This window comes from Lagenorhynchus albirostris, chromosome 6, assembly GCF_949774975.1.
Source record: "Lagenorhynchus albirostris chromosome 6, mLagAlb1.1, whole genome shotgun sequence".
Taxonomy (NCBI): Eukaryota; Metazoa; Chordata; class Mammalia; order Artiodactyla; family Delphinidae; genus Lagenorhynchus; species Lagenorhynchus albirostris.
In genome coordinates, this window is record NC_083100.1 from 22,483,440 (window position 1) to 22,511,176 (window position 27,737).

Consider the following 27,737-nt stretch of genomic DNA (forward strand, 5'->3'; position numbering starts at 1 on the left):
CTGGCTTATAGCTGAGGGCCCTTCTCAGGTTCTAGAGGCTGTCACATTCCTTGGTGTGTGGACCTCTTCCTCTGTATTCAGAGCTGACAGCAGCAGGTGGAGTCCTGGTATTCCATTCTTCTGCCCCAGCCGGGAAGAGTTCACTGCTTTTAAGGACTCATGTGATTAGATGGGAGCCACTCGGACAGTGCAGGATAAATCTTCCCCACCTCCAGGTCTGTACACTTAATCACATTGCAGAGTTCCTTTTGTTGTGTAAGGTAACATAGTCATACGTCCCTGGGGATTAGAACGTGGACATTGTTGGTGGCGGTGTGGGTGTTGTCAGTTTTCATCCACATCACTGAACTACCTTCTCTGCTTTTCCTCTGTACTTAGTGCACTCAGTTCTTTGTATAACAGCCAAAGTCATCTGACCAAAGCCATAACTTGTCTTTTCTGTGCTGCCCTACCAATAACTTCCCGGCTGACTTAAAATAAAATCCACAGTCCTCCTTATGGCCTCTACAGACCTCTACTCAGACGCCACCTCTTCAGAGAGACTTTTCTGAATGTACATAAAATAGCAGTCTCTGCCATATGCTTAGCTTGTTTTGTTTTTCTTCCTATTATTATTTCTTGACATCATTATTAGAGATCTTTTTGTTTCCTGTCTTTCTCTTCAGAATGAGAGCAAGAGTTGTTTGTTCAGTGTTCTGTCTTCAGTGTCTAGAACACTGCCTGGTATGTAATAGATTGATATTTGCTGAATAATTGAGCGATTTTCCCACTTAGCCATGATCTGAACCCTCTTCTTCTGACACTGAACTTTAATGCTACGAATACTTGGCACATGTTCTTTTTTCTGCCTCTTATATCCTTTCCTCTGAATCTTTCCCTTTTCCCTCATGATCCTTTGTATCTAACGTTCGAAATCTACCTTATAGCCTGCCTTCTGAATCAGTCTTTTACAGAATTCCCAGAGTTGGTTTTTCCTCTATGGTGACATTGTTTTGTTCGCATTTATATGTTTTTAGCTTTCTGTTTATTATATGACTCCTCAATTTGACTTTGTGGTTATGTGGAGTTTATTGCCCATTTAAAATGTAATTTCAAAATGTGAGTAATAACTTCATGCTTCAAAAATAAGAATAAAAGTATTTACAGTGGAAAGCCTCACTCCCATTTCTGTCCTCAGCCACCCTCTTGCTGACAAGCCCTTTCTTGTGAATTTCTTTATACAAATATAAGTAAATGCTTTCCATGTTAGTACACACTTTTCTGTACATTCTATTGTAGCATAGCGTTCCATGAATTTTTATTATTTTACTGGTTCCTTACTGATGGATGCCTGTGTTTCCATTGTTCTGCTTCTATAAACTGTGCTGCAGTGAGCAATCTTTGTTTCATATGTGAGCAGGTATATCCTTAGGATAAGTTCCTAGAAGTGGGACTTTTGGGTTAATGTAAAGCATCTGTTAACCTTATTTATCTCGAAACGCTCCGTACTTGGCAGTAGAAGTCTCTATTAAATATCCAGACTGCCTAAATATTCAGGCTGCCTGAATGTAGACAGTTACTATATCATCAGCAGATAATGTTTATGTTCTCAGTTCTCAGATCCTTTTCTCCTCAGGATCATGGGCTTATAGGCCAGCCAACTAGTTTTTGGACATTCAGTGCCATTTGCATGCATACCTTAGACAGGATTATTCTTGAATTCTTTATTTATACATTTATTTTCTCACACTATGGAATTTCAAGCAGAATATTTATTAATACTGTGTCTGGGATGTTGTGAGTATCCTTATTCAACCAGAACAAAAGTTGAGATTCACTGTGCTCTCTTCATGCCCCCATGTTTGTACTTGAATATCTATGTCACCTATGGCTAAAGTGATTTTGAGAACATTATGTTATAAACAAGAGATTTTATGAGGAAGTATTATGCCTACTAGAAACTAAGATAAACACTCATTGTTTATTCTTCTGATTTAATAAGAAAAATCTTAGTATTTGACATTTCATTATACAGAGAGAAAAATTTGATTTGTTATTCTGTTTTTTCACCTTTGCTTTAGAATTTGTTGATGCTGGAATAAACTGCCCCAAAGTTCTCTAGCACAGATTCTTCAAATGGTAATGATTACTCATAATTCATGCCATGGCAGTGAATGTATTAGAAATAGAAGAATGGCTTGAAGTTGACCTGCCATGATGTATTTAAGGTGCAGACATAATAGATAATATTTTGAAGGCAACTTACAAGGGATGGTGTACCTAACATAACAAAGGTGATGAGGATTTCTTAGGTAGAGAGAAAATCCCTTGTGAGGCATCTCCTTTAGGGTTTGACTTTGTAACCATTCATTATACCTTAAGGCAGTCATGTTATATTGTGTGTAAAATCATGTTATTACTTATCCTCCATACTGGCTTCCTCAGACAATAACAAAGGACTCAAAAGCAAACTGGCATCTGTGATATTTTCAAGATTTCAATTTCTAGAGCACCTCTTGGAGTCAGTCTCCATTTTTCCCTTTATCACCCACCATCTTTGTAATACCAGTAACTTACTGTCACGATGGCTAGGTTGTCCGAGTCATCTGTGAAATTATTTTATTCAGTAAATAACTAAGACACCCAGAAAATGTTTAATAAACTTTAGAGCTCCATTCCAGATGACTAAACTTTTTTTTTTTTTTTTAACAACACCTAGTTGCTAAAAGGAGAAATTTTAGGTACCTGGTTAGTTCATTTATGTGGAAAAGCTCAACCATTTGGCTAAGTCATCATTATTGTACTTAATTGTAATGTCCTGTACTATTTTTATAAAAATATTTATTCTTAATAGTATTTTAGAAGAGCTAACCTTTATAAGGAAAAAGTTTTATTTGTGTGTGTGTGTATTTGTTTTTGGAAAGTTAACTTATACTACTGCCATATGCATGTATGAAGAATATTTCCTATGAAAGAAAGGTTAGCAATAAGAAAATTCAATATGACACTCATGTTCCCTTGTTTTCAGCCTTTAAGGTTTTATTTGAAAACACCAAGTCTGTTTAAAATTTTTTATAAGCTTTAGTAAATACTTTTTTCTTAGATGGTTTTCCCCCCGCTGTGGTTTTAAGAGAATCTCAATTATTCTTTTAAGTTGTGAGAAGCCTAAAAATGAGTGCTTATTACTCAGAAAATATTCTGTTTGAGAAGAAAGTAATTTAAAGAAATCAGAAGCGGAAGTTAATTTGTTTCCTGGAAACTTTATATTGGTTCAAGCTTACGCAGTTACTGTGGACCCTATCTAATTATCATAATTTTATTTGTGTGCATGACATTAAATTTACATAAAGTAGAAGGAGAAAATATGACGAGCTTTTAAGTACTAGGGAGGAAAAAGCAGATCGGGTATAAAAAGCAAGCAATTTGCAAATCAGCTATACATTTCAGGGACGTATAGGGGTAAAATGTTAACAGCAGACACCTTTGATAATATGAAGAGGTGACATGAAAGAAAAATACCACTGGCTAGCAACCTGAAAAGAGATTCTGCTTTTAGCTTCTAAATTGTCACTAATTGTCTATGGGACTCTTCCATTCCACAGTTGTGTTTATATTATTTTACAGGCTTCTTTAGGTTAATATGTTTTTGTGATTGCCATGTAGAATTAGACTGAGGACACTTTTGAGAAGGTTTACATATATTTTTTTGTGGATACTTTCATTTTGAAGGTCAGGAATGTGTGTGGTTCTGGCAGTTCATCTGCCCCAATATTCATGGGTTCGTTTAAAAAAAACCAAATTTGTATCTTGACAGATTTTCCTGAGCTCATTTGGAACTGACTTGAATATAGTGCAAAAGGTGCTAAGTGTATGTTAGCTTGTGCTAGAGGTGTAGAATTTGTACCTCTATGGGACTATGGGACCTCTATGGGAACTATGGGAAATATTTTTTTTATTGGAAGTGGGGCAATTGATTTGAAACATACAGAATACTTGTTTTTTTAGGCCCATTTAATATTTAAGGTCATTTTGCTAATTTAGGATCTTAAAAATATATGTTGTATGCAGGTTTGTTTTTTTTAGAAAACTGAGTAAACTACCATCTTAAGATTTGCTGTATTTGAGAGGTAGTCCGAAACAATCCAATAAAAGCAAATGTTACTGTATTTAGGGGACTTAGTGACTTCTACATTTTCAAACCAATAGAGAAAAACTCATTTCAGAAGAGTGCTGGGGCTGGGAGTGGTAGGAGAGAGGAGATGTCCTTCTCCCTAAAGAAGCTCTTCTCAACACACAACATTGGCATGTATAACTTTTGTCATATGTGACTTTTATTTATTCAGCCTTTTTCAGAGTAAGCTGTCAGTTATTTTGGAGAAAATAAGCTTTGCTTTTGCCTAAAAAATATCTTTGAGCAAATAAGGTAAATATAAACTAAATATTTTGAGGATAAGTGGATTAACTGCCAATAAGACAACAGTTCTTGGCTTTCTAACATTGGTTTCACTGAGCAGCCCTCTTGGCTTTAATTTTGTTTTAAACAGAAATCAGAAACCATTTTCATGTGTGCTCAGAAAGGATGTTTTTCACAAACAAAATGGTGACTTTAAAAACTTCATTTTGATCAGGTGATCTTTGGCTAGTGTCCTTGGTATTTTGAAATGAATTTTGATACAGGTTGTTAATAGCAGAGATTTTGTACTCTGTATTCAGTGATGGACCACATGGCTTTGATGAGTTGGTACCTCAGAACAATCCATGCATACACAGCTTACCATTTATTGACTCACGAGCAATAGGCATAGAAAAGAAAAGATTTAAATTTTATCTTGAAGAAGGTAAAATCTTAAATCTTAATATTTTTTTTCTGTCCTTGATGATTTTTAATTTCTTTCTACCTTTTCATTTTTCTACTAGGGCGACATACCTTCTGTTGAATACCTCTTACAAAACGGAAGTGACCCGAATGTTAAGGACCATGCTGGATGGACACCATTGGTATAGTTTCTAGTTGTTTGTTTTTTTATTATCATTCTGTTTATGTTTTATAGTTATTATAGTTTATAGTCACCTATATATCATCCTCTACCACATATACAATCTCTTTTTAATCTGAAGAACTTATATTTTCAACAAATAAGAGTAAATGATTATGTTTTATCTAGCTTTTCTGTTGTGACGGGCGAAAAATTGGCTACCTTTTGACTGACTACATTTAGATTTAAGAATCCAGTTACACCATATTGCTGAATTTAGCTCATTTATGGAGAGGTAACTGCTACAGCTGACATCCGGCTCCATTCTGCAGCATTGCATGTCATTGGAACCACATTTCTTGGAACAAAGAGAGGTCGGAGGAACTGGGTGTAGCAATGTATCACAAGGCAGTGATTCTTATCGAGGATCTAGATGTCTTAGTCTCACTTATACCCTATCTAGGGTATGACACACAGAGGCAGTAGAAATCTTTGCTCATGTTAAACATTTTTTAAAGTCTTTGCTTATTATTACTAAAAAAAAAAATGTGAAGGATAGTCTGGGAAAAGAATGGTACAAATACATGGGAACAAGTGCTATATCAGCTAATTACATTAGGACAGTAACATGTGGCTTGAATGCAGCCATAGAAGTGTTAAGAGATGAGGTGGATGCCCTTATTCTGTGAACTGTAAATTCACAGAAATTGAGAGAGTCTCATTAGAATAGGTGCACATAGGGTTTTCAAGTTGTATATAATGACTTCTTGCCAATTTTTTAAGCTGGGAGTGTTTATTCTGGATCAGAGTCACTTTGTTGTTTGGACTCCACAGCCTGGCAAACCTTTTCAAAGAATGGTTAATTTTTCTTTTAAGCCACTCAGGCAAACTGTAGTAGAAGTTGGTGAGTGATTTAGAGGACCTAATGCCTTATTTGGATCCCTTTCTCCTAGAAATAGACCTACAGACATTTAATGTGGTGTATCGTCTATTAAGATTTCAAAGTATGTACTTAAAAAGTATGGCATGCCAGAGGTTTATTAGAATACTACAGCATAGTGGCATTTTTAGCAGATCGTTAAACATAAGGAAATATGTGCATGTAAAGCATCTTTGAACATTCATTCAGTAAGCTGTTTTTGAGTGCCTACTCTGTGTTTTTTCTGTTATCATTGGCACCAGCCATATAGTATCTGTAGCTTCAGCAGTTGGAGAGGCTTTTCTTATAAATACTCATTCTAGGATATCCACTTTGTTGGGCGCTTATGTATACATGCAGGTGCACCGCTTAGCTTATGGCTAAGCCCCTGATTTGGTGAGTTCTATTCAGCCTTGGAGGATTTCAGATTTTATGCATGATCTGGTTGTTAAATATTTTCTGTGTTTTTTTTTTCTTGTTTTAGATTTCTTACTGTAGAACAATTTAGGAGCCATAATTGGCCCAAAGCTATATTTTCTTCCAAATTAAGAGAGCTTGACCCAAGGCTCAAATGAAAAAAATCTTTTTCCATAAATTGCATAAATCTTGATCGCCATGCATCTTACCATAAAGACTATTAATAGTGGCTTTTACTCTGTCAACAACTTATGGTTTAGTACGAGTATTTAGGTAAGAACCAATTTACTGATTGAGGTTCACATTTATTTTTCTGAAGTGTGGTTTTGTTATGATGCTGTTCATTGCTCTTTCTCATCACTCTTCTTTTTCTTTAATTAGCACGAAGCCTGCAATCACGGGCACCTGAAGGTGGTGGAATTGCTGCTCCAGCACAAGGCGTTGGTGAACACCACTGGGTATCAGAATGACTCACCTCTTCACGACGCAGCCAAGAATGGGCACGTGGATATAGTCAAGCTGTTACTCTCCTATGGAGCCTCCAGGAGCGCGGTGTAAGTAGTTCAACTTAAAAACTGTTTTTTTCGCTGACTTATTCTTGAATCAAGGTCTGTGATGAAACAGAGACTTTACTACCCAAGTTGATGGCTCTGTTTTCTTTCACAACTAAATTTAGATGTGGCCATTATATTCTGGATTTAAAATCAGCATTCATGCCCTTTTCCTTTATGATACTTACATATTTGAGGGAGATTTGCTCTTTTAATTCAGAAACAGTTGTCAAGTTAACTTTGGAAGCTTTGACTTTCTGGCAAAATTCACTTAGTTTTTATATTATATAAAGTGATTCATACTTATTAATAAGGTAAGAATTAGAAGCATATAACTGCTTTGTATGCTTCCCAATACTTTAGAATTGTTTTAAATATTCTATTCCTTTTCTCCTTTTTTTTTTTCCGCATATTTAGTGTAACCACAGTTAAAATATGTAAGAATTCAGATGTTAGGCAAGTGCAGTCAAATTATTTCTTAGATTTTTTTACATCATTCAAATGAGCTCTGGGTAAATTGTTTTGCAGTGTTAGGGCAGAGAGACACATTAGTGAATGCTGGCAGCTGCATTTTAAAATTGCTGTTTTCAAGAGTGTCACAAGCAAATGCTGTATGTGGATTTTATATCTTTAATATCTAACTTGGTTCATGTCTCCCTATATATTATTTTACTCTTTTCAGTTAATGAGGTAGTTGAAATGAAAATGCAAGAATTGCCTCTCTGTGCCAGCATTACTTCTACAGGTTTGGAAGGAGCACACAAAAGTCAGGACTTAACGCTGGTTACAGAGGCAAGTAAGGATTACAAAATGCAGAGCTTCTAGGTTGTAACTTTTTTTATAGGTAATCATATAATGTAATTGAAAAACAAGTTAATAACACAGGAATATACCATACCTTGGTGCTGTTAGTTTTGATAAGTGTTTTTTTTTTTTTTTCGGTACATGGGCCTCTCACTGTGTGGCCTCTCCCGTTGTGGAGCACAGGCTCCGGACGCGCAGACCATGGCTCATGGGCCCAGCCGCTTCGCGGCATGTGGGATCTTCCCGGACCAGGGCACGGACCCATGTCCCCTGCATTGGCAGGCAGACTCTCAACCACTGCGCCACCAGGGAAGCCCCTGTAGGTGTTTTTAATATCCTTTATTTCCCATCACATGTAATAAGATAGGGCAAGCTCAGGGAATACATATCTTATATTTTTCAATTTTTCTGTTTTTTTACATATACACACATACACAGTATGTATTCATGTATGTGTGTGTGTGTATGTGTACATATATATACATATCTAACAGATATGACCCTCCTGTGGGCATAGCAATCCATTTGATAGAGCAAGTGGTTGCTTGGGTCAGGTGAAACAGAATAGTTTCTATTCATGGGTTCTTAAATCAGCCATGACTACTCTAATGAATGGAGGACTAGTCAGGACATTAGGGATTCCAGCTTTTATTTGTGACTCCATTATTGACTTTATAGCCTCAGGCAGGTTAGTTTCTGTGCCTTGGTGTCCTCACCTATAAAACATGGGTGATGCTGGCTGCTTTTCTGTTTCTTTAGAGCATAGTGAGGATTAATGAGCCAAAACACAGGGCCTGTCTTATGGTGTGTGCACCATGATTCTTCACTACATCGTGAAGCTCATTAATACACAAGGTGAGGGCCTGAGACAGTGAGCGCGTCTGCTTTCACAGGTGCCTTCTCAGATAGCTGTGTTGTTCTCAATAGGCTTACGCAGTGAAGTGGCAGTTTTAGGTACATCGATAGCCCAGCACTGTCCAGTAGATCTTTCTGCACTCATGAAAATGCTCCGTATCTGTGCTGGGCACTCAGTAGCTACTAGACATCTGTTACTATTCAACGCTTGAAATATGGCTATTGCTACTGAGGAAATAAATTTTAAAATGTATTTTAATTAATTTAAATAGTCACATATGCCAAGGTGGCTACTGCATTCCAGAGAGCTGGTTGATATAATTAGGATAGTAGGGAAGGAAGGTTTATTTGGTGACAGAAGTTGGGAATGATGTTGGATAGAGGATAGTAAGGCAACTATAGGGCAAATGCAAGAGTCGATTTAATCTAGGGTATAACAGGTTGGGAGCTGTTTCTAAACATCCTTATTTTGTGGACTACTGGTCATTATACTTAAGTATTTTCTGTGTTTTCTGCTTTCTGTTTTATTTTGTGGTAGTTGTTGACGTGATTGGCTTTGCCATTTACTAACTGGTTTCCTTTTCAGGTTACTTTTCATAAAGCAGCCCAAGAACTTTAAAAATATGCAATTCTGGTCAAATGACTTACTTGCTTAAAACCCTTCACTGGCACCTCTTAATGTTTTTAAAATAAAAGACTTTAGAACATGGTTTGTAGGGCCCCAGATGGTCTGGCTCTCCTCATCCTTCCAGCCCTGTCTCTCCACAGTTCGTCCTGTTCCCCTTCTCCTTCAGCCTTTTTTTTTGCACTAGCATTTCTAAATTTTTATTTCCTTAAAATGTGCCGAGCTGTTTTGCTTCCTAACCTTTAAATATGCTTTCCCTTTGTCTGGAGTATTCATTTTTGGTGGTCAGTTTCTCATTCTTTGGGTTTCATCTTAGGTATCATTTCTTTCTGGCTGGCTTTCCCGAATCCTTTGTCTGTATGTGACACTTCCTCCCAGTCATAGACCAGAGGTGGTAGTGCACCTGCCTCTTACTATCTTCTCATTAGGTAGTATGCTCTAGGTACCAGGGATCGTGCCTGCTCTCCCAGGTCCTGCCGAGTGCCTAACGTAGTCTGTACCCACATTTATTTGTAGAGTGAATTAGTAAGTGTTCGAATGCATAAAAAGACGGTATAGTTTTTCCTCTCTTGATAAAAGGGGCTGATGAGCTGAAAATAGGAATTGCTTCCTTCTGCTCCCAACTTGACTATAATTGTGAAGAGAATGTCTAAAACTAAGTTTCCGTAAGCTGCACCTTATCTAGGCCGGTAGAATGGGTTCCTGGTAGATGCCAGAGTAAATGATATGTGCTCCCTGAGCAGAATTGTTAGTCTCTTGCCCATTAGGCACCCATGTTACCTTTTGTGGGATCACAAAATAATTTCCCAAAGTAATTCCTCCAGCCTTGGCATTTTTAAGGTCTACTTTTCTTTCTGCCAGTGTTCTGTCTATTGTCTTTCTAGAGTTCAGTACTTGGCAGGTGAGAATAGGTGAAGTTTGTTCCTGTGCCTTCCTCCATCCCTTAAGCAGAGCATGGGGAGTGGGGCATGGGGACTATATAGGGTTCTTACTACTCTTTTTTTTTTTTTTGCCTGAAGTTCTTGTTCCTTTTAAGCCATTAATATCTCAGACTCCAGACTCTTAGTTGGCAAACACGCTTTTCTTTTTTTTCTCTGTTACTCTTTTTTTTTTTGCAGTATGCGGGCCTCTCCCGTCGCAGAGCACAGTCTCCGGACGCGCAGGCTCTGGACGCGCAGGCTCAGCGGCCATGGCCCACGGGCCTAGCCGGTCCGCGGCATGTGGGATCCTCCCGGACCGGGGCACGAACCTGTGTCCCCTGCATCGGCAGGTGGACTCTCAACCACTGCGCCACCAGGGAAGCCCTCTCTGTTACTCTTAATGTATCTCTTTTCTCAATAACCAGGACTAGACTCTTTCCATCCCTGGGAGAAGAGTAGAGACCTTCTCCCTACTCTTAGAGTAGAAGAAAGTAGTAGAAGAAAGGGCAAAAACTATTCTTTTATCTTTCCTTCTTTAGGGCTTGGTACTTTGACTAATTGAAGTTGTAGATAAGTAGGTTCTTTTGTTTATTCTAAATTTCTAAATGGCATTCTTCAGCTCTAGAACAGACATTTTGGCAATCTTTATTATCTCAAAGTTGAAGTCTTCTTTCTACTTAGATGCCTTCTTTTCCTGGGTTTCCAATGAAATGCTGTTAGGTTTTCTCATTCTCTTCTCCATCACTCCCTTTACTTCTTAAACCTCCCCAGCTGTTTTACCTGCTACTTGTATTCTAGTAGGAGGGAACAGACAGTTATATTAGTGGTTACAGAACAGTATGCAGGCCTTCATAGCTCAGTGCCCCAAGATTCTATGAAAATCCAGGGTAGGGGCTAGAAATATGACTAGAGGATGGCATGAAAGGCTTTCTAGAGGAAGTAGCACTTCAGCTGAATCTGAAGAAAAAGAATAGGAGGATGGGCTTTTCAGAAAGAGGATGATGGGTGCTAAGGTACTACGGCCAGACTGCTTGTTGGTTCACTTCTAGGAGCTGATACAAGACTGGAATGAAGGGAGGGAGGAGGATGAGATGAGAGGCCAGAGAAGGTGGGCAGAAGCAGTGAAAGGCCTTGTGTGCTAAAGAGTTCAATTTTTTTTTTTTTTTTTGGCGGTACGCGGGCCTCTCACTGCTGTGGCCTCTCCCGTTCCGGAGCACAGGCTCTGGACGCGCAGGCTCAGCGGCCACGGCTCACGGGCCCAGCCGCTCCGCGGCATGTGGGATCTTCCCGAACCGCGGCACGAACCCGCGTCCCCTGTATCGGCAGGCGGACTCCCAACCACTGTGCCACCAGGGAAGCCCTAGAGTTCAAATTTTAAGTTTAAAACTTTCACCTTCACACTGGGCAGGAAGTTCAGTGAAGAGGTGTGTCCAAAAATCTAGGGGACAAGTGATGAGAGTCTGAATTAAAGTCGTGACAGTAGCAGTGGGGGGTGGAGGGGGAATTGGCTGTTTTTTATCAGTTTATTCCTTCACATGAAGTTTGGTTTACTATGTTAAGTTTCAAGAATATCCTATTATGATTTTGATTAAAATTGGGTAAGTGTATAGATAATAGTGGATTAATAAAGTTGATTTCTCACTCAGGACCATGGTATGTTTCTCTGTTTAAGTCTTCTGTTATACATCTTAGTCAAGTTTTTAATCTGTTTTATATATGTGTGTTTGTATACACATGGAACTAACTATTTATTGAGATTTTCCTAGGTATTTGAGCCTTTTGTTGCCCTGGTGAAGTGGATATTCTGTTAATAAATAAAACTTGTTATTCCTGATATAGAGGAAAGCTGTTGATTTTAGTGTGTTTCTCTTATACCTAGCCAACACCTAATTTGAAGGATTTAATGGTCATTTATTAACTTTTATTTCTTACTGCCTTTGTCACAGTTTCCAGAACAATATTATAAAATAATATTGATAGTTGGCATGCTTGTTTTATTCTCATTTTTAAAAAATAGTGATTGTAGGTTTATAAGTCACTATTAAAATCAATATTAAAAATAAAGATCTTCTCATACAGTTGGCCAACAGGCACGTGAAAAGGTACCCATATCACTAATTATTAGAGAAATGCAGATCAAAACCACAGTGAGGTACCTGCCACCTCACACTGGTCAGAAAGGCCACCATCAAAAAGTCTACAAGTAATAAATGCTGGAGAGGGTGTAGAGAAAAGGGAACCCTCCTACACTGTTGATGGGAATGTAAATTGGTGCAGCTGCTATGGAAAACAGTATGGAGACTCCTTAAAAAACTAAAAATAGAGCTGCCATATGATCCAGGAATCCCACTCCTGGGCATACACCTGGAGAAAACCATAATTTGAAAGGCTGCATGCACCCTGATGTTCATTGCAGCACTGCTTACAATAGCCAAGACATGGAATCAACCTAAACGTCCATTGACAGGAATTGATAAAGAAGAGGTGGTATACGTATAAATACAATGGAATATTACTCAGCCATGAAAAAGAATGAAATAATGCCATTTGCAGCAACATGGATGGACCTAGAGATTATCATACTAAGTGAAGTAAGTCAGACAGAGAAAGACAAATACCATATAATATCACTTTTATATGGAAGCTAAAATATGATGCAAATGAACTTATTTACAAAACTGAAACAGACTCACAGACATAGAAAACAAACTTATAGTTACCAAAGGGGAAAGGGGATGGGGGAGGGATAAATTAGGAGTTTGGGATTAACAGATACAAACCACTATAAATAAAATAGATAAGCAACAAAGTCCTACTGTATAGCACAGGGAACTGTATTCAATATCCTATAATAAACCATGGTGGAAGAGAGTATGAAAAAATATATATATATATGTGTATATATGTATGTATAACTGAATCACTTTGCTATATACCAGAAAATAGCACAACATTGTAAATCAACTATACTTCAATTAAAAAAAAAATCTTCCTCCCAGTTATTTTACCATTTTTAAACAAGACTGTATTTTATTTTATTAACTGATTTTGAGATGATCTTAGACTTTTTGCCTGTTGATGTCATTAACATATTTTAAAATATTACACCATGTTACATGCCTGGGATAAACTTGACTTAGTGTATTGTGTTATTCTTTAAACAAATACTTTACATTAGTTTGCTAGGGTTTTATTTAAGACTTTTGCATCTATAGGTGTAAGTTAGAATGGTTTGTTTTTTAGGTTTCATTTTTTGCCCTCAGATTTTGATATGAAAATCATACTTACAGCTTCTTAAAAATAATCAGGATGCTTTCCACCTTCTCTGGTCTGGGGGATGTGAATGGAGTATCTTACAGAAATAATTCCCACCCTGCCTCCTGTTTTCCATCCCCTGTCCCTTGTCTCCAACCTGATATAACATTATTTATTTTGATAACTTTCATACTGTATAATATTTGGAGATCTCTCTCAATTTGGTTACTAGTTGTTATCACTCTGAAATACTAATGTATTAATAATAGAGTGCAGGAACTAAAGAGAAACGGACTTTTTGTTATCCCATTAAATTTATTCTGAAATCGTCCCTGTGGACTATAATACAAAGTTTACCTATTTTATAGTTTTATCTGAGGCCATATGTGTACTTCTGACTTTATCTTTTATTTTGATTTAATTTTAATATTCTAATACTTTACTGTTTTCTTAAAGTCACATTTGGCTTAGAGTACTTTCTTATGTGCTTTGAGCTTTTGCTGTGCAAACTTTGGCGTTTTTTAAATGCCTCTTACATTTGAATACAGTGTTAATTCATTTAACTCTGAATTTACTTGTGTTTTGCATGAGAAATTTACTTCTTAAGGACTAAAATGAGAGTCCATTACCTAAGAAGGAAAATTTGTTCTATATTAACTTCAGATGTGAGAATAAGGTTCATATCTTCTATACTTCTTTGTTGCTCAAGAATATTTATATTGATAACTGTTCAAAACCTCGTTGGCTATCCATCTGCACTGCCTTCTGTGCATCCCAGTGTGAACTTAAAACCAAAGCTATTCCAGTCACATCAGAACTATTTTGAGTGTTTGGAGAATATCATATGCTTTTTTTTTTTTTTTTAACAGAAATACAGAGTTTAGGATTTGTTACTTGGTCTGCTATTAACAGAGTTTTCCTTGCAAGGATGTAGAATTCTTAATTAGAGAATAGTATATAGACCATTGGACTCATTAATTATTCCACTGCCCTAGTTAATGTTTAAAAAATTAATCTGTAACAGATAATTTATGTTTTATAGCTTTTAAAAAAACATGTTGCTCTTTTGAATTTCTCTGCTTTTTCTTGCTTCACCGCAATTCAAGTGACTTGAAAACTTAAAATCTATGTTTGCAATTTCATAGTTGTTTATAAAGGATTTCATCATGGACCATCTTGGTATTCTGTCATGCATGATAGGTTTAGCATTAGTAAAAAAGCCTTTTTGCATGTGTGTTTGGGATTGAATGATCTATATGTGCAAGTGCAAGTTTAAATTTGCCCATCTCTCCTTCTCCCCTTCTACTGGTGGTAAAACTCATCTTGGGCACAGTTGTAGGTGGGTGTCTATTCTATCATTCTTGAGGGGAGGAGGACATTGAAGTGCTATACTATATTCTGAACTCTACCTTTGGGGTAAAGCCAAAATGTTAAACTCCTGAAAAAAAGCTGAAGTGTTAAAGTTCCTTTTTATTAGCCTTAGTGATTAAAAAGAATCCTAGTGAGGAAAGGACTTTTCAGAGTCATCTAGTTTATACTTTTTTACTTTACATTGTACATTCATACTTTTTATCTTTTATGTTGTACCATATAGGAAAACATAAATCTACTCCTATTTTAATGTTGCTAAGAAACCAGGTTTCTGTCCTTCCCTTTAGTGTATATCTAAATTCTCATTACAAAGCATACATGAAGTATGTCATAAAATTGGAGAAAATAAAGAGAAGAGGTCAACACTGGAGATGTAACTTATGTTCCTATATCTTCATTTTGTATCTGTCTTCCCCCAAATGCCAATCTGTTAATATTAATAGCAAGCAATTATTGAGCACTTACTATCTGCCAGGCACTGTTTTAAGTGCTTTTGATACATTAATTCATTTGGTCCTTACATATACATTAATTCACTTGGTCCTTACATATATTAATCCGACGAAGTAGGTTGTATTCTCATTTTACGGATGAGGAAACAGAGGCATAGGAGGTTAAATACCTCTAAAGTCATACAACTATTGAGTGGCAGAGCTGGAATCTAAATTCAGGCCGTCTGATTGTGTAACTCTAGCTCTTAGCTACCCTGCTCTATTGATGATATCCCTTCTGCTTACAACCGTCTAGGGAGCTGTTCAGGGTTTCTTGTGCCCTAAGGAGACAGTCTACCTCTTCAGTACCATCCTTTTTGTTTCTGGTCACAGCTTACATTTCCAGAACACCCCATTCTTCTGTGCCTTCTCTCTCTTCTCTCTCTGTCTTTCTCCTCCTTCTTCTCTTCTGTCTTTCTTGCTCTTCTCTTTGTTTTTAAGTTTTTTGGTGTTTCTCATTTGCCACACTAGCTCACTTCAACGCCTTCGCACACGGCCTTCGCTACTCTCTGCTGGGAGACCCATTCTACTTCTGTACCTCCTTTTATTCTTTCTCCTTTCACATCTAAGCAGCTTCACCAGGCTTTTAAGTTCTTCCTATTTTCTTTCCTCTGCTTTTGCCCCACTGAGCTCTGTGCAGACCTTATATCTCATTGGTTCTTACGGGAGCACAGGCTCCGGACGCGCAGGCTCAGCGGCCATGGCTCACGGGCCCAGCCGCTCCGCGGCATGTGGGATCTTCCCAGACCGGGGCACGAACCTGTGTCCCCTGCATCGGCAGGCGGACTCTCAACCACTGTGCCACCAGGGAAGCCCCCACACTGCATTTTTGTACATGAACATAAATGACCATTATATAGATACCATGTAATCTTAAAAAAACAAAATTTTAAAAGAAATGTTCATTTTAGAAAATTTTTCTGCCATGGTATAATAAATTAAAATCATTTTGAAACCATATGTAAAGAAGTGGAATAATAGACATGGTGCTGTAGTTTTAACAATTTATTTATGATTGGAAGACTAGTCATGGGCAATATGGAATATTGTTGGAATGAATGGAAGGAAAATGTGACCTTGTCAAGTCATTGGAACCTTTCTCTCTGTTTTCTAATCTATGAAATAACCATTGTACCATGTTTCTGAGGTCTCTTCCAGTATAATATTCTGTGACTCGTGAATTAGTGCATGCTGGGAATTCTGCGTCAGCATGTTCTCTGCAGCACGTCAGTTTGCTCTGTGATGGCTGTGATTATTGTAGATTATAGTGTACATACATAGTAAAATTAATTTAAAAAGTGCCCTGTTTACTACTTTATTAAATTGTTTGTCTTGTGGCATAGTTTTCCTTCTAGTGGATCTAAATTCCTATCTTGTGAATTTATCTAATTTCTGTATTTGTTTATATAGACTATGGAGCCTATAATAGCTACAGTAAATGATTTTTACTTGCATTTGAAAGCATCTCACCCCATAGTGATTAATGATTATGAAGCTATATTTTAAAATATGAATATGAATACACAAGAATACAGAGTTGTGAAAAACTTCATGTGTAAGTAACAATAAATTCAGTTAGAAATACTCCCTATAATGGTCTGGTGTCAAATTGAAATTTTATATCATTTTTCTATTCAGCAGCTTGTGGTACTTGATCCTTATGCCTTATGTGAATTCTTGAGTCATTTATTTTAGTAAAAATTGTATATTATTAAGGAAGTTGAAAAAGTTGTTCCACTAGTGTATTCATTTAGTTAAGAATCAAATCACACATTTCATTTACTTAAACCCATCTGCACTTATTTTACCAGTAACATATTTGGTCTGCGGCCTGTGGATTATACAGACAGTGAAAATATGAAATCGCTGTTGCTGCTACCAGAGAAGAATGAATCATCATCAACTAGCCATTGTTCAGTAGTGAGTATGGTTTTAGCTTTGGGAAATTTATGTATTTTATTGAAATCAGTTATAAAACGAACATAATGACAAAATTTCCAGTTAGTGAACTGCTTTCATTCACCAATTATTGAGCACTTTCTGTGTAGTAGCTATTGTGAATTCAAGTTCAAAGACATAATCAGAATAAATCAACAAATATTTATTAACCTGCCCCCTCTATATTTTAGGCAGCACTCATACAGCAATAAATATGACTGATAGAACTCTTATTCTCAAGAAGCTTACATTCTAGTGAGAGCTAGGAAAGAAAAAGACTGTAAATATGTAAACTAATAAAATAATTTCGGAAACTTATAAATGAGTGCTTTGAAGCAGATCTTATAGAGTGTAACAGAGTGGAGAATGGGGGCTCCAAAAAAGGCACTGTTTTAGCTGGGTCATCGAGGAGGGCCTTTAAAGAACCGATACTTGGTCTGAAACCTGAATGACGATGAGCGGGCATCCAGGTGAATATCTGGAGGACAAGTGTCCAAACAGAGGGAACAGCAAGTATGTAGGCCCTTCAGTGGATGACTCTGGTGTATTTGAAGATTAGAGAGAGGGTCATTATTGCTAGTGAATAGGGCATGTCTAAGAGTAATGGGAAACCATTGATAGGATTTAAAGCAAGGAATGGTATGGTTTGATTTATGCTTTAGAAAGTTCACTCTAGCTGCTTTCTAATCAAGAAACATGGTGTGGCAGCAAGAGTGGAAGCAGGGAGATCACTTAGGACTGTTTCTTTGTGACAGGAGAAAGATACCATCCTGGATTAAGGTAACAGCAGTGGAGATTATGAGAAGTAATGAGAGTAGTATGTATTTTTGAGTTAATGCCACCAGAACTTTTGGATGGATTACATACAAAATGTGGAGAAGGAGTAGAATTAATAGTGGAGAAGATGGTGGTGCCATTTACTGCCTTGTGGAAAGAATGCCTGTTCCTTAGGAACCTCTAGTTTAGTGGGGAATATGGATGTAAAAAAAATTATTACACACTGCAGTGAATTTGTAATACATGCCATAGAAAATGTACAGTAGAATCATGAAGGAAGAAGCTGACTTTAGGAGGGATCAGAAGAGAAGGTGACAAGGTGTTTAAGTAAGCCTTTAAAGGTACAACTTTTAGCAGGGTATCTAATAGAGTGCTAGTGGCTGCACATAACGAAAACGTTCACGCAAATGCTTAAAGACAGCGTATTATCTTATATAACGATAATCCCAATATAGGATAGCTCTTAATTTGGTTAGTTTAGCAATTACGTGGCTGCACCAAAGACCCAAATTATTTCTGTTGTTCTACTTCGCCATCCTCCGCTCGGTGGCTTTGTCCTCACTAATCTCCCTCCTAGTGGCTGCAGGATAATTGCCACAATTCCAGATGTGACAGTGTCCAGCGTTAGGACCAAAACCTTTCCCAGAAGCCTTCCAGTGGACTTGCCCTTTATGTCTTACTGGTCAGGACTGGTCACACAATTGTTTTTGGCATACATCACGGTTGAAGATAGGGTCAGTCCTTGAAGAGTGGGTGTCTGAACAAAATTAGGATTCTCTTAGTGTGGAGGGAGTGAGGAATGGCTTTTGATTGCTTGCTGCAATCAGGTGTACGAAGCAGGGATGGCAGGCCAAATCTAAGGGACAGCTGGTCAGAGAAACAGAGACACGAAGGACCTTAGAAATTTGAGAAACTAGAGTGCAGTGTTAGAGGAGCATGAGGTGTGTTAAAGAGCAGTTGGAGGTAAAGAGATTGTGAAAGACCTTGAGTTCCCTGTGGAGGAGTTTAGACTTTATTCCCCAGTTAGTGGGGCGCCTTCAGCGTGTCTCTAAGTGGAATGGGACTCTGCAGGGGGTAGTTGGGGGCAGGCCGGGACTGAAGACTGATTAGGAGGCTATTGAAGTGTGGGATCCAGGTGTGAAATGGTGAGGAATGGAACTACAAGTGGTGGGGGAAGGAAGAGGTGTGTGGAGAGGAGATGAGGGCTTTTAGAGAGACAGGGATGGTGGACGCACTGTATCTTAGCAACTGCTCAGATGGGGGAAAATGAGAGAAAAGGATGAGCTGAGATCTAGAACTGTTCAGAGAAGACTTCTTGTGTAGTGAGGGCAGTGGAATAGTGATTGACCCCATTGTTTAAGATAAGGAGGTCACCGAAAGTGTTTATAATTTGAGGTGGTCATAGGTGCTGTCACAGGCTGGTTACCCTTATACTTTGAAAACTCTTAATGTCCTGCTCTAGACTTAAGCCTTTTAAGTGTGCCCCATCTATAGAATTGGAAGACCTAGAAATTAGCAGTTTAATTTCCTCATTTTATAAATGAGAAAACTGAGATGTAGTGTGATTTGCCCAGGGTTAACCAGCCATAGGAAAAAAAACCTTTTTTTTTTTTTTTTGCGGTACGCGGGCCTCTCACTGTTGTGGCCTCTCCCGTTGTGGAACACAGGCTCCGGACGCGCAGGCTCAGCGGCCATGGCTCACGGGCCCAGCCGCTCCGCGGCACGTGGGATCTTCCCGGACCAGGGCACGAACCCATGTCCGCTGCATCGGCAGGCGGACTCTCAACCACTGTGCCACCAGGGAAGCCCCCCCAAAAACTTTTTTAATGGATTAGTTAGAACTTAAATTTCTTAAATCTTAGGTCAGTATTCATTCAGTCCCATCATACTTAACTATAAATTGGCACTTTATTCTTTTGGACTTGAACTCTGCTGGCAGAACATAAATAAGTTGTCATTTGCCAGTTTCTTTTATGTAAAAGCTGGGAAAGGATTATTTTAGATATGTCAAAAATAAAGATATCTTTATGATATTATCGGAATCTGAGAGTGGCAATCTTCCTTTTAATTCAACTATCCAATTATGATCCTGTTTTTATTAAATGTAAGAAACCTATACTTTCTTCATGTCACATGGACATAGCCTGTGAATATGTTATTTACTGTCTTAATGGTAGATCGTTGGCTAAGGAAACGACAGTGAATGGTAAAAAGTCCTTAAGTTGAAAGGGTTGTTTTTTTGTTTTGTTTTTGCCGTACGCGGGCCTCTCACTGCTGTGGCCTCTCCCGTTGCGGGGCACTGGCTCCGGACGCGCAGGCTCAGCGGCCATGGCTCACGGGCCCAGCCGCTCCGCGGCATGTGGGATCCTCCCAGACCGGGGCATGAACCCGTGTCCCCTGCATCAGCAGGCAGACTCTCAACCACTGCGCCACCCGGGAAGCCCCTGAAAGGGTTGTCTCTTTACGTGTACTCATTAAAATCAAGCTCTGGGATCTGCTTCCCCAGCCACTATCAGACTCCCTTTCACTCATCTTTTTCAGCCGCATAGGCTGCCTTGCTGTTTCTTGAATCCCCCCGAAACATGGTCCCATTTCAGGTCCTTAGCATGAGCTGTTTTCTCCACCAGGAACAAATGTAGGGAGCCAGATGTACACATGGCATATGCTTCCTCACTCCCTTAGACTCCTTGTATAGTTTTTCAGGTGCTATTATTGATAAACTCATTAATTTGGATAAATTCAGAATAACTAATTTTTCTAAGAAAAAGTTTCATATCTAATTATTCCTTAAATAAAAGTGTATTTAATGCCAGTGTACATAATATCTAATCTCTCTAAAAGTAGAGTATTGAAACTTTTGTATGTTTTCTGAACATCTTTTGAACCTCCTGGTTCTGAGACCTCTGCTTACTCTCAAATCAGATGCCTTCCCCACTCCCACCTCCCACCCCATATCAGACATGTGGCTTTGATAGCTGTTTGCTTTATTTTATTCTTTTTTTTTTTTATATGCGGTACATGGGCCTCTCACTGTTGTGGCCTCTCCCGCTGCGGAGCACAGGCTCCGGACGCACAGGCTCAGCGGCCATGGCTCACGGGCCCAGCCGCTCTGCGGCATGTGGGATCTTCCCGGACAGGAGCACGAACCCGTGTCCCCTGTATCGGCAGGCGGACTCTCAACCACTGCGCCACCAGGGAAGCCCAATTTTATTCATTTTTTAAAGAGCTTTCCTTAACTATGAAAAATTAGTGCCAGTTTCTATTTTTTATTCTAATTTAGAAACTGGATAGGAAAATGCTTGACCCACTTTGGTGCTTTCCTGAGGTTGGTGGAAATAGTATCATATGCTATATTTAGAATTGATATCCTTTCATTTGTTATTTCGTGCAGAGAACTACTTTAGCTGAAGTGGAGTTATATAAATTGAAAAGTAATGTGTTCCGTTCAGAGCTATTTTATGGCACTTATTTGTATAACTGACAAGAATATTTGAAATGCTGTTTTTTAATATTATCATTGTATAGCAATTGAATGATTGATAAAGTAGACTGAACTATTTTCATCTTACGGAGTGTTTACAGTGTTTAGGTTAGGCATGGTTACCTCATCTTATAATTTAGTGAATAGGAAAGATAAGTGGACAGAAATGTGATGTCAGTATGTGTGTGGTGTGTGCACAGCATATCCAGGAAAACCTTTGCAACTTGAACCTTAGAGAAAGAAGTAATTCAGTAAGCCAAACTTTTAAGTGTTGAATATTGCCATTAAAAAAACTTTTTATAGAAATCTTTTTAAAAATGTCTACAATACACACTTAAATACATAGTAGAATCTTATTTAATGTATTTTGAGTGAATAAATTATTGAGATCAGTCTGTTTACAGTTGTAGCCAACAATTTATGTGTAATATTGTACAGCATCAGACTAGATAAATTGTTATCACTACTCAGATATGTGAAATGAATATTTAAATATCAGTTTTCTCCAATCTACTTGCTGAACTATACTGGTAATTATACCTGCAGTGTTTCACTCATGTTCTGTGGAACTTTTGAGAGCCCAGATGTCCAGAATACATGTACACTCATACATTTAGGAGGACCCTTTGTATGGTGTTTGAAAATTAAAGTATTATGTTTGGCTTTTTATCTTGTAATACAGTAGTCCTGATTTACGTTTTCTTTCTTATCTGCTGGGTCATTGCTTTTCTATCAGGTAGCTTTTGGCTAACTCTCACTCCAATTTCATTTATTAAATTTCTGTTGGCTGCTATTGAAAACACTGTCCCGTTGCTTCTTTGAATCTTTCATGTCTAATCTTTAACGGTATCCATTGGTGCCTGCTTTTTATTCTTGTCTTTTTTGTCTTCTGTAAGTTCTAAGTCTCTCTATTAAAATGAAAATATTAGTCTTTGTTAGATCACTTCCCTTTTCATAAGCTGCATTGACTTACTACTGTTGGTGGGTCTGATGTAACTTTGGTATTCCTTTGTCTGTTTTCACTTTCTTGGTTTCGAGAGGTAACTGTTTTAGTGTTAAAATTTTGTTTTCTGTCTTTGAGATCAGTGCTGTTCTAGAAGTCTTAGTTTTCTTTAATTTTTTATGTAATCTCAGTTTAAATTAAAAAGACCAAGTTGAGTTTAACTCTATTGGAATAAGTTAGTGAGGGGGAGATAGAGAATTGATCATTTTAAGTGGGTATTTTGGGTTACTTTAAAAAAAGGGGGGAGTGCTTACTGGTGACAGAATGAAGTTGTAAAACCCTAGAGAGACCCAATTTAGCATCAAGGAGGGACTTCCTAGTGGCACAGTGGTTAAGAATCTGCCTGCCAGTGCAGAGGACACAGGTTCGATCCCTGGTCCGGGAAGATCCCACATGCCGTGCAGAGCAGCTGAGCTCGTGCGCCACAGCTACTGAGCCTGCATTCTAGAGCCCATGAGCCGCAACTACTGAGCCCGCGCACCGCAACTACTGAAACCCGTGCGCCTAGAGCCCGTGCTCCGCAACAAGAGAAGCCACCGCAATGACAAGCATGCGTACTGCAGTAAAGAGTAGCCCCCCGCTCGCTGCAACTAGAGAAAGCCCCCGCACATCAACGAAGACCCAATGCAGCCAAAAACAAATAAATAAAAAATAAAATAAATTTATTAAAAAAAAGTATAATCAAGGAAACAAGACATTCTGGGTATAGACAGCTAGCCCAAGTAGTGTTTTATTGGGAGAAGGGGGTAAAGAAATAGAAAAACAGTTATTCAAATGCATTGAGCATTAAGGTTCAATGGAAATTTTGAGAAATTACTAGATAAACTAAGGAATAAAATCCAAGCTTGTATCAATTGAAAGTCAGTTTAATTTTTCTCTAATCTTTAAATGTTTTTAACACTGGCATCTCCTCTTCCGTTGACAGGTAAACACTGGTCAGCGCAGGGATGGGCCTCTTGTACTTATAGGCAGTGGACTTTCTTCAGAACAACAGCAAATGCTCAGTGAGCTTGCAGCAATTCTTAAGGCTAAAAAATGTGCTGAGTTTGACAGTACAGGTGAGGATTATTTATTTATTTATCTTTGGTTGAAGAAATTTTTAAATGGGTAATTCCATTGTAGAGTTCCCTTTGATAATTTATATGTTTTAACCATTGGGATCTGACTATATACTTTGAATCTGGTAACAATTCTAAAATGGTTTTACAGTTATAAACTACTTACTTACAAGTCTCAATTTAGTTAGGAAATATAAAGTTTAAAGCTTTGCACCTATTTTAAGACAGAACAATACATCAGAGCAACTTTATGAGTTTGCTAATGACAAATAAATTGTAATGCAGTGTAATGCTTTACTTCCTTAGTTATAATTTGAAATAGAAAAGAAAAATTTGTGTTGGCTACTGTGGCTTTAAGATATATGCTTTATGATCTGGTTTTTCATGTTGGTAGCCAGAATAGAGAATGAAACTAAATAAAAGAAGTCTTATACCTAAGTATAAAAATTGTTGCCTTTCAAGAAAATTCAGGTATAAGTTTATAAAATGTAGACTAACTGGGTATAAAAAGCAGACTGGTTAAAAAACTATTTCGGTTTATATTTCTGTTTCTCTTATTGCTTTTTTTGTTTTCCAGTAACTCATGTCATTGTTCCTGGTGATACAGTTCAAAGCACCCTGAAATGTATGCTTGGGATTCTCAGTGGTTGCTGGATCCTAAAATTTGAATGTAAGTATTGGATTTGGGAGAATTACAAAAGGAATTAAGTAATGAAATAAAATGAAATTGACTAATTTCATTTTTATAATACACTACTGCCAATAATTATTTAAGGACCTTATGCTAATTTGTTTTTACCTCTGGTTAGTCACTGCATTTTGAAAAAGCGTCTCATATTAATGGTATCATTTAGATGTTCTTAGTAAATATCCACAAGTATGTTTCAAAATCTTTTATTCTACAGTACCAACTATTTTAATTAAGAGTAAATGGATTATGTAATAGACCTGTGAGCTTAAACAATCTGTATTACTATTACGTGATATATTTAATTTAATAAATGCATGTTTTAAATATACAACTATGAAATGAAAGTAGTTTGTTGCTTTCCCTTTTTGATTCCTAAAAACTTAACTGGATAACTCTCTCTTTTGCTCTCTTAGCTAATATGGTATATTTTAGGAAGCTGTTTGGCAATTTAGACTGCGCTGTACTACCTCGTTTGGGGCGAATACACTAGGTAGTCTCTAAACCTCTGATGAAAATGTGTCCCCATTACCCCTTTCTAGTTACGTAGTCAAACACCACTACCTTTGGAGCTGCCTCTCACCTTCCCAGCTCTCACTTGTTTGTTTTTCTTAACCTTGGATTCACCTAGGACTTAACAAAATAAAAAGAAAGCTCATGCAAGGTTATTTTCTACGCCTCAGTCACTAAAGTATCTACTTGTGATATGACGGCTAATATAGGACAGTGAAATGATCTTTTTTGCTAACTAATTGTTTATAAAAGAATAGTGGCTATAAAGGGGGTACACAGGGAATCTTGTTATGATGCAGTTGAGTATCTTGATCCTAGTGGTAGTTATGTTACACAGTCTACACATGTGATTAAATGTCAGGTGTACGTGCGCATGTGTGCACACATACACACAAAAGAGAGCATGTATAATTGATGAAATCTGAATAAGTTCTTTGGATTGTATCAGTGTCAAATTCTTGTTTTTGATAATTGTGCTATTGTTGTGTAAGATGTTAACATTGGAGACAGGGTGCATGGAACCTCCCTGTATGTTTCTTTGCAACCACCTGTGAATCTATAATTATTTCAAATTAAAAATTTAAAAAAGAATAGTGAGTATTTTTAATGAACCTTTCCTTTTAAGAAGCAAATGATGGATTAGTTTTGAAAAATCTTTTGTTTTATAGCTTTGTGTTTTGAAGGTTTTATGGCAGAGATGCTTGATTTAATCAAAATCTTTATATTATTAATTTAATCTGTTGTTTGAAATTAACTTGGTTTGTAAAAAAGTTTCCTTTTAGCAACTGATATTCACGTCTTTATAAAACACAGCTACCACTTTTCTTGTGATGGTAGTCTCCACTGATTTGGTCTGAGTCGGCTGTGACTAGTAATGCTACTCTATCTGTTCTCGACAACATCTGTTACTAGACTCTGACAGTCAACCAGTTAAACAAGTATGATAAACAATTGGACTGACTGGCCATTTACATAGAAAAAAAAGTTTCTCTTTATGTCTCTTATTTTTGAACTTTCATTTCCCTTTCTAATCAAGGGGCAAGTCTTATTGGGCCTCAGTATTTTAAAAAATGACTTAAAATGGATCCATGATTATAGATGTTTTTGTACTGAACTTGTGCCAGAAACCTTGCCTGTGGTTACAGGAAGGAATGGATTTTCGTAATAATAATGTCTCAGTAATAAAGAAGCCATGTGAAATTTTGAATATTAAGACATTTACCACTTACCCAGTAAGTCTAGTTCTTGTGAATTTGCCAAACTTGCATCTATGTATACAGACTACATGATTCATTTCCAAATATCTGCCTTCTTTAAGAAAGGGAAGTTTTGTCACTTTAGTGGCTTGGTCATGTCATTTTTATAGAATCACTGATGGATTCAAGCTGACCTAATAGCGTGCTGCTTGGTGATTTTCACAGTAGTGAATAATATACTCTAATATCAATTGTTCTTTTAGGATAAAAGATGGATGGAATCTCTTACTGAAGTTCATATCCCCATATTGTCTAATACAAAGTTCAAATAGGTTTGAGAAATAGGTTTAGAGTTTGAGACAATTACTTTAAATAGCCGCTGGGTTTATAAAAAGAAAGCAAGAACCCTCAAATACTTTCTATCCTAATACATTTTTCTATGGTTTCTGTGTTGTTCTTTCTTTCTTTCTTTATTTTTTAAACATCTTTATTGGAGTATAATTGCTTTACAATGGTGTGTTAGTTTCTGCTTTACAACAAAATGAATCAGTTATATATATATACATATCTTCCCATTCCTCTTCCCTCTTGCGTCTCCCTCCCTCCCACCCTCCCTATCCCACCCCTCCAGGCGGTCACAAAGCACCAATCTGATCTCCCTGTGCTATGCGGCTGCTTCCCACTAGCTATCTACCTTACCTTTGGTAGTGTATATATATCCATGCCTCTCTTTCGCTTTGTCACAGCTTACCCTTCCCCCTCCCCATATCCTCAAGTCCATTCTCTAGTAGGTCTGTGTCTTTATTCCTGTTTTACCCCTAGGTTCTTCATGACATTTTTTTCCCTTAAATTCCATATATATGTGTTAGCATACGGTATTTGTCTCTCTCTCTTTCTCACTTACTTCACTCGGTATGACAGACTCTAGGTCTATCCACCTCATTACAAATAGCACAATTTCGTTTCTTTTTATGGCTGAGTAATATTCCATTGTATATATGTGCCACATCTTCTTTATCCATTCATCCGATGATGGACACTTGTTTCCATCTCCGGGCTACTGTAAATAGAGCTGCAATGAACATTTTCGTACATGACTCTTTTTGAATTATGGTTTTCTCAGGGTATATGCCCAGTAGTGGGATTGCTGGGTGATATGGTAGCTCTATTTGTAGTTTTTTAAGGAACCTCCATACTATTCTCCACAGTGGCTGTATCAATTTACATTCCACCAACAGTGCAAGAGGGTTCCCTTTTCTCCACACCCTCTCCAGCATTTATTGTTTCTAGATTTTTTGTTGATGGCCATTCTGACTGGTGTGAGATGATATCTCACTGTAGTTTTGATTTGCATTTCTCTAATGATTAGTGATGTTGAGCATTCTTTCATGTGTTTGTTGGCAGTCTGTATATCTTCTTTGGAGAAATGTCTGTTTAGGTCTTCTGCCCATTTTTGGATTGGATTGTTTGTTATTTTGTTATTAAGCTGCATGAGCTGCTTATAAATTTTGGAGATTGATCCACTGTCAGTTGCTTCATTTGCAAATATTTTCTCCCATTCTGAGGGTTGTCTTTTGGTCTTGTTTATGGTTTCCTTTGCTGTGAAAAAGCTTTGAAGTTTCATTAGGTCCCATTTGTTTATTTTTGTTTTTATTTCCGTTTCTCTAGGAGGTGGGTCAAAAAGGACCTTGCTGTGATTTATGTCATAGAGTGTCCTGCCTATATATTCCTCTAAGAGTTTTATAGTGTCTGGTCTTACATTTAGGTCTTTAATCCATTTTGAGCTTATTTTTGTGTATGGTGTTAGGGAGTGATCTAATCTCATACTTTTACATGTGCCTGTCCAGTTTTCCCAGCACCACTTATTGAAGAGGCTGTCCTTTCTCCACTGTATATTCCTACCACCTTTATCAAAGATAA

At 37.6% G+C, this 27,737-nt stretch overlaps 1 protein-coding gene across 1 annotated transcript in view; it reads left to right on the top strand.

Annotated features, from left to right (window-relative positions):
- Positions 1–27,737, top strand: part of BARD1 (BRCA1 associated RING domain 1) — a 76,641-nt gene that overhangs the window by 33,174 nt on the left and 15,730 nt on the right. Inside the window, exons 5-9 of the mRNA XM_060151303.1 lie at positions 4,897–4,977; positions 6,673–6,845; positions 16,975–17,083; positions 23,288–23,420; positions 23,998–24,090. Coding sequence (XP_060007286.1) covers positions 4,897–4,977; positions 6,673–6,845; positions 16,975–17,083; positions 23,288–23,420; positions 23,998–24,090 — 589 coding nt within the window. The remainder of the gene's footprint in view (positions 1–4,896; positions 4,978–6,672; positions 6,846–16,974; positions 17,084–23,287; positions 23,421–23,997; positions 24,091–27,737) is intronic.